At 37.1% G+C, this 12,288-nt stretch overlaps 1 protein-coding gene across 1 annotated transcript; it reads left to right on the forward strand.

Moving 5' to 3' along the window:
• Positions 1–1,094: 1,094 nt before the first annotated feature.
• LOC308272234 (prorelaxin H2-like) lies at positions 1,095–7,921 on the forward strand (the record flags this gene model as incomplete). The annotated part of the gene is made up of 2 exons (XM_080708988.1): positions 1,095–1,305; positions 7,575–7,921. 2 exons carry the CDS (start codon positions 1,095–1,097, stop codon positions 7,919–7,921), a joined length of 558 nt encoding a protein of 185 aa, XP_080565114.1.
• Between the last annotated feature and the right edge of the window lie 4,367 nt (positions 7,922–12,288).

Raw genomic sequence — 12,288 nt, forward strand, 5'->3', positions numbered from 1 at the left:
ATGATGTACTTTAACAAACATATCAATATCAATCATTAAGCCAAACATGAGAAGGAGGGAGGTAGTTGGAATGGGGTGGGAACTGGGTAAGGGCGAATTGAGTGATGTGTGGATTTGTTTCTCCACCATCTTGTATCCCTTTAAGATGTATGACTACAATGCACATAAACATTATTTTAAAATACATAAAAAGTTTGTTGCTCAGAAGGAGAATGTCCCTGGGTACAATCCTCAATATTACTCTCTTTCCAAAAAATAAAGATTCAACATATTCCTGAACTGTCCAGACCACCCAAAGTTCACATGTGGATATGTGGGAGTATTATTTGAATACTCAGCAGGGTTAGTTCAGAAATATGTGTGAACAATGTATGTATACTTTCTTTAACATATGAATAGGGAGAGGTAGATCTAGTGTGATGTAAAAGAGGATAAAGTGGCCGCAGTGATGCACACTTGTAATCTCAGTACTTTGGAGGCTAAGACAAAAGAATTCAAGTTCAAGGCCAGCACCAGCAACTTAATGAGCTCCTATCGCAAAATAAAATAGGTCTAGGGTTATAGTTCAGTTGCAGTATATCTCAAGTTGGCCTCATTCTCCCTGGAATATGTATTTACTTAACACAAAGATGTCTCTTTCTTGAGATAGCACATATTTCACCTTAAGGGTATGTCTGCATTCCTAAATAAATCTGTCTGTATAATGGAAAAAGAAGATTAAAAAAGAGTCCAATTTCTCAGGTTCATTGACTCTGGAGGTATGAGATAACTTTAGCACACAAAACAGCTTGAGGGTAAAAAGGAGAAAAAAATGCCATGGACTGAAGGTTGTTGTAATGAAGGATAGATAAGGAGAGTTAAAAAGAACTTAGAAAGAAAATCACTTTTAGGTGTCTGGGCAGGTGTGAACTTGGGGGCCTTGGCTCCAGGGCTTAGAGATGATTCCTGGGATATAAAAGCCTGGTGGAGCTGGGTAAGAAAAGCAGCCTGAAGCCAGCACAGGCACACAGGCGAGGGACATCCTCTGCAGCGAGGGACATCCTCTGCAGTCCCCAGAGAAAGGCTGAGAAGCCCAGAGGACAGACCTGGCCGAGATGTTGCACCTGTTCTTGATCCACCTCCTAGAAGTCTGTCTGCTGCTGAGCCAACCTTCCAGAGCTGCCAAGTCAGAAGAGTGGTGGAACCAAGTTGTTAAGCTATGTAACCGTGAATTAGTCCGCGAAATGATAAGTGTTTGTGGCGAGGTGAGCTGGGCGAGGCCTAGGACAGTGAGAGAGACAGTCATAGCATCTGGACTCTCCTCAGGTGAGAACTCCTGTTCCTCTCCTCCTTCCTTTTATCTCTCCAGTTTTCAGTAATTCCCTCTTGGTTGCCCTCCTGTTGTCACCCAATGGGAGGGCAGGCCCCCATGGCCTACTTTGAGATCCTCTTGGCTAAGGGTACTCAGAACAGACTGCTGTGTCTGGTCTCAAAGTTGGGCCTTTTCTTTGTAACTTGGTTTTACTGGAAGAGTCCCTGAGGGAGTCTCCCTGAATGGATGGAAAGATGTTGGAACAGCAAATGGCCTCTCCCGAGCACTTTGTGTTATTTCCACCTAGCACCCAGGTCTCCAGTTTGGGGATAAGGAAAAAGCCAAGGAAGAGGTGACACTGCCCAGTCTCCCACAGGAGGAGGAACACTCCTGGATCCTCTGGGGGAGAACCAGAACAGTGAGACAGCAGTCAGGGTGGCCACCAGCTTGGCACCCTCAAGGCTCATCTCCAGTGAGAGGAAAGGGGGAAAAGTGAGGTGGTAAGTTGGTTCTTAGGTCTGTTTGTGTGCCAAGGAGCTGTGACAGGATGCAGGGACCTTTGTCAGGTTTCTGAAATGAGACACAGAAAGTGTCTGAGATGTAATGGCTCTCCTCCTTATCAAAAGATAGGAACTATGCCATGAAGAATTTCTTTTATATTTATTATTTTCTTCTTATGTATTTATTTATTTATTTGTGGTATTGAGGATGGAACCCAGGGGCATTCTACCTCTGAGCTACACCCCCAACCCTATTTTTTATTCTTTTTTTTAATTTAACTTTTTTATTGGTGCATTGTATTTATACATCATAATGGGGTAAAAAACTTATATAGACATAAATGCACATATCACCCAGCCAGCCCCAACCCAGTCCCCACCTCACTACCTCCCCATTCTTCCCTCCTATGCTTGGTTTAGTGGTTGACTTCGATATGAATAAGTACATCATGTGCTTTAAAGAATTTCCCTTTCCCCACCTCCCATCCCCACAGTTAGGTTGTCTTATTTGCTCCTCTATAGGATTTACTTTTTCACCTAGAGTTCCTCCTATAACCCCATTCACCCCAGCTTTCAATAGGGAAAGCATCCGACTCCTTACTTTTTGTGACTGACTAATCTCACTTAGCATAATGTCCTCCAGTTCCATCCATTTCCCTGTAAATAATGCAATTATGTTTGTTTTTTTTAATGGCTGAGTAAAACTCCATTGTGTACATATCCCACAGTTTTGTGATCCATTCATCTGTTGATGGACATCTTAGCTGGTTCCATAGTTTGGCTATGGTGAATTGTGCAGCTATGAACATAGATACACATGCATTAGTTTGGTAGTTTGGTTTCCTTTCTTTTGGGTAGATACCCAGAAGTGGTATTGCTGGATCAAATGGTAAATTTGTTCCCATTCTTCTGCGGATTCTCCATACTGTTTTCCAAAGTGGTTGCACTAATTTGCAATCCCACCAACAATGTTTTAGACTTCCCACTTCTCCACATCTTCGCCAGCATTTGTTGTTGTTTGTGTTTTGAATGATTGCCATTCTAATTGGAGTTAGGTGAAATCTCACTGTAGTTTTGATTTGCATCTTTCTGATTGCCAATGATGTTGAGCATTTTTTTAATGCATTTACTGGCCATTTGAATTTCTTCTTTCGTGAAGTGTCTAGTTAGTTCACTTGCCCATTTTTTGATTGGATAATTTGTTTTTGTAGTGTTGAGTTTCTTGAGTTCTCTATATATTCTAGATATTAGTCTTCTATTGGAGGGGTAGGTGGCAAAAATCTTCTCCCATTCTCTTGGCTCTCAATTGAGGTTCTTGACAGTTTCCTTTGCTGAACAGAAGCTCTTCAATTTCATGCAATCCCACGCATTGATTCGCCTTTTGGTTTCTTGTGCCTTTGGGGTCTTGTTAAGAAAGCTTTTATCTATGCCTATGTGTTGCAGTGTTTGACCTATGCCCTCTTCAAGGAGACTTAAGCTCTCTGGTCTAATTTCCAAGTCTTTGATCCATCTTGAATTGACTCTTGCAAGGGTCTTTATTGAAACAAGGTCTCACTGAGTTGCAAAGGGTCTCAGTAAGTAGCTGAGGCTGGTCTTGAACCTGAATCCTCCTGTCTCAGCCTCCCAAATGCTGGGATTACAAGCATGTGCCACCATGCCCAGATCTCTTTTCTTCTTTTTAAAAAAAATTCACTTCATCGAGAGAATATTACCTCTCACCTCATTGAATTAGGTCCTGTGGTTCCACTGAGAGAAGGGGGGGAGGTGTGGTAGAGTAAAAACAATAGTATCTGGGTGACTAAAGAGAAAATTGAAGGTGACCAAAGAGAAGGAATGCTTGACATTCAGCTCTCAGAACAGATGATCCTGTAGACTTTATCAAGTTTTGGAAGCAGCAAAACTAAGATTCTCAGAATTAGACAGAACTCAGGTCTAGAGGGTTTTTGTTATCATTGTTATTGTTAGTTGTCAAACATTTATACCAATGAATTGAAAGCAATGTATGGATATAAATTCATAAAGATACAAGCTAATGTAATCAATTTAATGGGTTATGTTAAAGTTAGAGAAGGTAAGTTTAATTACCAATAATTAAATGTTTTGCATATAATATATATAATTATAAACCAGAACTAAGTTTGATAGCCTATGTGCACATGCTATATATTAGTGATTCTCATGAAAAATCATTGTGCATCCTAAAGACATTAACTTCTCTTTTATGGGATGTAAATTTAGATTATAAAGTTATTTATTTTTCTACCCTGCCAAAGATTAATTTCATGCCAGTCTGTGCCTAATGCTCCCATCATAGTATTAAAAAATACAGAGAGTATGAGAATTCACTAATTCAAACTAGAAAAGACTAGATTTTATTGCATTTGACTTTAATTTCAGTTTTTCTCAATATCAAAGTAGCAATGTTCACATTAAAGAAAATATAAACAAAAATGTACTGAGAAAAGAGGCTCAGACACATTAAAGAGTCTTAAAAATATAAGAGAGTTTGCCGGGTGTGGTGGCGCATGCTTATAATTCCTACACTTGGGAGGCAGAGACAGGAGGATTGCGCTGGTTCGAAGCTAGCCACGCTGGTTTAAGAGACCCTGTTTCCAAACAAAAAGTATAAAATAGATCTGGGAGTGTAGCTCGGAGGTAGAAGGGCTTCCAGGAACCTCAGTACCACCAAAAAAATAATAAAATAAAATAAAATAAAAAATATATAAGAGAGTTTAATGAGGATTTGTACATACTTACATTAAATAAGGAACCGGAGAGAAATATTAACATTTGGTGATCTATCTATCTATTTATCTATCTATCTATCATCTATCTATTCCTTTGCATTTCCCTCCACAATTTACTATCAGAAATTCATAATACTTTTATTCTCCAAAAACATAATTTAAAACTTCTTTATAGTACTGTATGCCATAAATCTGCCATATGTACACTCTTGTGCCACATAATGATGTTTAGGACAACAGTGCATCACACAGGAAATGGTGAACCCACAATGTTAAACTGCCCCGATAAACTTGCATCATTAGTGATATCATAGCTGTAGTAAAATCACAGTGAGATGCCCTTAGTTTTGTATTTGTGGTGAGGCCGGTGTGTTCCGAGTTCATAAATTGACTATATTTTTTTAACATTATTGTAGACTGTATTTCTAGTTATGAAACAAATTTACTATAAAATCCTTTGCTGTGTTATGTGGACAACAGCCTCACATGTCCCTTGTTTTGCATATCACCATCAGGAGGTCCTCTCAGGTGACTGACTTACACCACTTGGGTCTGCGTAAATCTCCTTTGTGACATTAGCACACAGACAAACTCAATTAGCAGCACATTTCTCAGAATGTATCCTCATCCTTAAGAAATGATTAACTGTTCATTTAAACATTCTCCGATATAAATTTATATTCTTTCCAGCTGGCTCTATTGACACATACCTGTAATCTCAGTACCTGGAAGGTTGAGATTTAGATTACATGCTGTAGGCCAGCCTCAACAACTTACAGAGACCCAGTACCTATTTTAAAACATGTACATTAACTGGTGAATTATAATTATATATCATAATGAAATGCAATGTGATAGAAATATACATGCTCACTGCATTTGGTGGTTCCCTTCCGTGTCTATACCCCATTCACCTTTCTCCCCCACAGGTGTTAGTGAAATTGGTAGTGATACCTTCATATGTAGGCACAGCATTGTTTGTACTGTTTTTCTTCAGTTCTCTTTTTTTCTCTTCTCTATCTCCCTCCTCCAACCCCCTTATACTTTTCTACTGGTCTCCTCTTTGGTCTGAATTCCCTTCTGTTTCCCATTAGCTCTCAATTCAACATATGAGAGAAAATAGAGACCCTTGACTATGAGACCGGCAGATATCACATAGGATCATAATTTCTAGTTTCACCTCTCTCCCTGAAAAAAATCAGAAATTTGTTCTTTACAGCAAAGTTCCATTGTGTGAGACTCTGTTATGAAATAAAACCTAATAAGTACTGGGGGTGTGGCTAGAGGTAGAATTCCTCAAGATTAATTTCCTAGTTCAAAAAGAAAAAATTGTGGATTATTTCCAAATTATTGCTAAAAATGACTTCTGAGCACATGATTCATGTATAAATGATTCGTGTATAAACATTACATCAAATTGTTATTTTATTAAAAGAGACTTGTGATTTTAAATAATTTAGGAGGAAGACTGAACTTGATTAATGAGGGTCTACATCCAAATATGTGTAAAATTATGAATGTGGCATGGTTACCCTGGACAATCATTGGTGGGAGGGGGGAAGGGAAAACAAGGGTGGGGGGAGAGGGCTGGCATAGTTTAAATGTATGCCACTTATGTTCAATAAGGAAAAAAATTTTTTTAAAATATTTTTTGTTTCCCAGTGTAGAGTTTAAGTGGAAATAACCTAACAAAATATTGTCTACAGGTACAGATGAAAGGAAATTTACCTGTCAGTGTGTTTCATTTGAAAGCACATGTCAATTTCCATGCCCCTATTACTAAAAAGTTTTATTTGCTTTCACATTATTAAATTACTAGTTAACCATTCTACCCCTCAATGTGCCAAAATAACACTCATTCCATCCTTTTTAAAAATATGATATACATTCAACTAGAAGTGGCCTATAGGAATGAGATTTGAGCTGAAAATATAGTGACTAAGACATGTGTGCTTGTACGAATTCAAATAGATTACAATATTATCTTGGAGTCCAGGCTCCATTAATTAAAAGGGTGGTAGATTGCAAAATGTTTCAAAACAAGGTTAAAAAAATAATTTAGACCTGGGAGTACAGCACAGTGGCAGAGCACTTGCCTAACGTGTGCAAAGTTTGGCATTCAGTTTTCAGCACCAGAAAAATGAACCAACAAAATAATTATAATTTCAATATAAGACTGGCAAGCATAACCTATTAATAAATCATTAGTGTCCTTTTAAACAATTTATCTCATTACTGTAAAATATTGTTAACTCAGAGTAAATACTCTGGGGAAGAGTAAATTTTAAGTCGACTTCTTTTGTGTGTGTGTGTGGTGGTACTGGGGTTCCTGGAAGCCCTTCTACCTCCGGGCTACACTCCCAGACCTATTTTATACATTTTATTTGAAAACAGGGTCTCTTAGGTCAGCGCGGCTGGCTTCGAACCTGCGTCATCCTCCTGTCTCTGCCTCCCAAGCGCGGAAATTACAAGCATGTGCCACCATGCCCGGCTTTAAGTTTACTTTTTAGGGACATCAGATCTTTATTTCCCTGCCAATCAAAGGGAGCTGTTGGAAATACTGCTCTTTAAATCTTATTTGAAAGTAGCCACAGTTCACCACAAAATATTTGATAAGTTAAAATAATTAACATTCTTTCAAGGGCTACTATTATAAATTGGAGATATTTGATCACAGAAGAAAATTACCTAAGGTAAAAAAATCTCTATCTATATTCAAAATGGGTGTTTTTGATGACAAATGGACCTCAAAATGATGAGAGATCAGTGTCAAAAAGTGAAAAGTACCATGATAAAAACCATGGGAGGTGTTAAAAAGAAGTGGCTGAGTGCCAATTTGAGCAAATCATAACTTTCTGAAGATTATACTACTTCCAGCTGCCCACTTAGTAGTTTAGATATAAAATATTTGCTCTTTCAGTGTTTAGTTACATTGAACACTGAAGTCTGACTTTTCTTCTTTTTGCCAACATTTGTAGTTTTCTGATTGATGTTCCTTGATACGAATATTTTCCTACTTTTTTTTTAACTTAACAGAAATGACGCCATCATCCACGAAGAAAGATTCCAACCCCTTAAATAGGATGGAATACACTTCTAATTTCTCACAGGAGCTGAAAGCCACCCTGTCTGAGACACAGCCATTATTCCTAGAAGCACAACAACAGTATCAACCTTCAGTAAAGGATTCACATCCTGGTTTTGAAGAGTCTAAGAAACTTGTTCCTAATAGACAAGGCGAAGTGGAAGACAATGGTCCTTCAGAATTAGAGCACTCGGGCTTGGATACTCGTTCCCGAAAAAAGAGACAGAACATTTATTCATTGAGTGAATACTGTTGCCACGTTGGTTGTTCCAGAACAATCGTTGCGTCCTATTGCTGACACGAAGCTCCTGTGATCATTTCATGTAATGTTCACATGCACAGTGGATGATGGCTTCATTTATGCCTCCTTGGCTCCCCCGATTATTAGAATACAGAAAACTAATATTACAATTTGGATTTTTAATTTGATGTTTAAAATATTCTATGCACTGTTATATCATCTATCAATAAAACATTTTATGCTGAATCATTTTTTCTTTCATTAATAGTCTGATTACATTGCTGCTTTAGATGCTGGGAAGTGAAAACTGCCTTAAAATATTTACCATTTTAACCATGCATAATAACCTAATATGTTAGTTAATACTAGTTTATATTTACTGTTAGAGAAGATACATATAAATTCACAAAAATTAGATTCTCTTGATAGATTTTGAAAGATTTTTGTTTTGTTCAGAGCCATTCATTACCAGCAATCAGATTATATACTCTATTGATTTTATTTAGTTGAGGACATACAAACTGAGGCTCTACTCCCAGGTCTAGCTTTGAAAAGATAATTTAAAATAATAAAGAACATAAAATGATTTTTAAGTGTGGTATATATGTGTGTGTGTGTGTATATATATATATATATATATATATATATATATATGTAAACAACTCAGTGTTATACATTAAAAAAGAATTTGTCCAGTAAGGAATTATGTTTAACATTTTAGAATTTATATACCATTTTGGAAAGCAAAATAATGTAACAGTTGAAAATTGTTATTAAAGTAAATTAAAAGGACAAATAAAACAGAAAATATAACTAAAACTGAGAAGAAACAATCATCTCTCCATAATAAAGGTCTAAATTCCAAAATTAAAAGGCTGGCAAGGTGCATTAAATTATATAATCCAACTATATCATGCTTGGAAGAAACTTACCTTAATGGCAAAGATACCCATAAGCTATAGGTGCAGCGCTGGGGAAAAAAAAAAGATATACTATGCAAAAGAAGACTGAAAACAAGAGGGAGTAGCAATATTTATATCCAACAAAACAGACTTTAATCAAAATATAAGAAGAGACAAAGCAGGATATATATTACTAAGAAATGTAACAGTATAACAAGAAGACGTAATTATAGTAAACATTTATACCCCAAATTTGGGTAAACCCACTCTCATAAAACAAACTCATTGGAAAAAATGTCTCAAATTTATTCAAATGCAATTTTACTGAAAGACTTCAGCATACTGCTCAACAACTAAATCAAACTTCCAGATAAAAAGTGAGTAAAAACTTTTCAGACCTAAAGAACATTATAAACCAAATAGACCTAATAGACATATACAGTATATTTTGACCAACAACAGCTGAATACAGATTCTTCTCAGCTGCTCATGAAGCCTTCTCTAAAATAGACCACATGTTAGGCCATGAAGCAAGTACCAAGAAATTTTAAAAATGTAATCTAATTCCTTGCATCTTTTCATATCATAATGGAATGAAAGTAGAAATCAATAACAGGAAGACCAATAGAAATTACGTAAATATATACCAAATCATATGCTTTTGAATGAAGACCGGATATAGAATAAGGTGAAAATTTTAAAAAGCACTAGAAATAAACGAAAATAAAAAAACAGCATATCTATGGGACACTTTGAACACATTTTTTAAGAGGACAATTTTACCAGGCATGGTAGCACACACTCGTAATCCCAGCATACAGGAGGGGGAGGCTGGAGGATCATGATTCGTAGACAGCCTCAGATATTTAGTTAGGCCCTTTACAACTCAGTGAGACCCTGTTTCAAAAATAAGAAGACTAGCCGGGCGTGGTGGCGCACGCTTCTAATTCCCGCGCTTGGGAGGCGGAGACAGGAGGATCGCGCAGGTTTGAGGCCAGCCGCGCTGGCGTAAGAGACCCTGTTTCAAAAAATAAAATAGGTCTGGGAGTGTAGCCCAGAGGTAGAAGGGCTTCCAGGAACCCCAGTACCACAAAAAAAAAAAAAAAAGAAGACTAAAAAATAGGGCTGGGGGTGTATCTCGGAGGTAGAATGCCCCTGGGTTCCATCCCTGGTACTACAAAAAAAAAAAAAAAAAAAAAAAATTAGTATTGAATGACCATATAGGAAAAAGAGAAAGTCACCAAATAAGCAACCTAATGACACACCTCAAAGACCTCAGAACACAGTAAAAGACTAGTCCCAAAACCAGTAGAAGGCAAAAGATTATTAAAATCATAGTAGAAATCAATTAAATAGAAAACAACAACAACCAATACAAAAGATCAACAAAACAAAAAGCTGGTTCTTTGTAAGGATTAACAAGATTGATAAAACCTTAGACAACCTAACAGAAAATAAAATCACTCAAATTAGTAAAATCAGAAGTGAAAAAGTCATCACCACAAACAGTGGGGAAATCCACAGGATCATCAGAAACTATTCTGAAATTAATACTTTAATAATCTGAAAAAAAACCAGAAGAAATCAACAGATTTTAGGTACATACACCTACCTAAAGAAAACCAAGAGGATATAGAAAACCTAAACTGATACATAGCAAGTAAAGAGATAGAAACAGCAATAAAAAACCTTCCATAAAAGAACAGCCCGGGTTCAGATAGATTCCCAGATGAATTCTGGGAACTTTTACAGAAGAACTAATTAAAATATTTTACAAGTTATTCCATGAAATCAAAAGAGATGAAATTCTTGTAAACTCCTTCTATGAGACCAGTATCACCTTCATGCCAAAACTTAATAAACATTTCTCAATAGAATAAAATTACACACAAATATCTAGGCAAACATAGATGCTAAATTTTAAACAAAATCCTATTGATATGCATTCAAAATATCTCAAGAAAACTGTACAACATCACCAAATCAGTTTCATTCCAGGGATGTGTGGGTGGTGAAACATATTCAAATCAATACATGTTACTCACCATATAAACAGAACTAAGGTCAAAAATCACATGATCATCTCGATAGATGCTGAAGAAGCATTTGACAAAATATCCAAAACTCATCCATGTTAAAATCACTGCAAAAAATCAGGATAGAAAAAAACTTACCTGAAGATCATTAAGACAATATATAATAAACCCAAAGCCAGTATCTTATTGAATGGGGAAAAATTATAGGAATTCTTTTTAAAATCAAGAACAAGACAAGGATGTCCACTATCACCAAACCTATTCAATATAATACTCGTGAGAACTCCTGTTCAATATAGTACTTGAGACTCTGGTCAAGTAGGAATTCAAGAAGGAAAAGAACTGAAATTATCACTCTTGACAGATGACAGAGTCTTATATTTAGAAGACACAAAAAAATCAACCAAAAATTTTCTAGAGCTTATTAACAAATTCATCATAGTAACATGATACAAAAATGTTGTCTGAAATGTCCTTGGCATGTTCATGTAGACCCAACAGGTTTTTAATCAAGGTTTCACGTAAGCAATATTTGTCTGCAAGTTACATATTTAAAGTCATCCTGTTTTCAAAGGCCACCTGACTGGTAGGGCCTAATTGGTGAGCAATTTCCCCTAACTGACAAATCTTTGCTTATTGTAGTAGATGTAATTAATCTTATTTTTTAAAATAGGGTCTCACTGAGTTACAAAGGGCCTCACTAAGTAGCTGAGGCTGTCCGTGAGCCACAATCCTCCTGTCTTAGCCTCCCGAATGCTGGGATTACAAGCACGTGCCACCATACCCAGCCCCACAGAGCTTTTAAAAGAGTGTCCCATCCTATATGGGGGTCAAATTCAGTCATTCATTGGTCATCTACAAAACTGGGATTGGTTTCTCCAGAATGCCAATATAAGCAGTAGCACTGGCTTAGTCCTGCTTTCCTGGAAATAAGTGGTGAGAACTGTTACCCCATAGGGCATGAGGCTCTGGGTCACTTACCAGTTGCCACTGAGACTAAAGAGGCTTGAGAGAGGTCCAGAGTTCCTTCTGTATGACCTACACAAGATATTGGGATAATTCTCCTCCCCTGGATGTCCAGCTATAGATGTTCCAGGGGCCCTCCACAGTCACAAAGAATCTTGCAGTGCCAGATCTCCAATCACCCATGAGTTTCAATCCTGTTCAGGAAGGGTTATTGACTTTTCAAGAGGAGTGGTGTCAGGCATAAAGCACTGTCAAGAAGCCCCCATTGTTCTCCACATTGGGCCAAAGTTTTTAATGTCTGGAAACCACAGAAGGTCATTTTTCACAAGTATAGAAATAAAGGGCCAGAAAACCTAGTTGTAATGGTAATAGTTTGATTGCAAAGTAAAAGTAAAAGTTCCACACCAAAGAGGTGTGAGGCAGAGTGCTTGAGTGAGACACTTTTGCCCTCTGGACCTTAAGCTTTTTATCTAAGTCCTATTTCCTTATTTCATGAGAGATTGGCAGTTGAGCTGGCAGG

This window comes from Muscardinus avellanarius (genome assembly GCF_963383645.1).
Source record: "Muscardinus avellanarius genome assembly, chromosome: 13".
NCBI lineage: Eukaryota > Metazoa > Chordata > Mammalia > Rodentia > Gliridae > Muscardinus > Muscardinus avellanarius.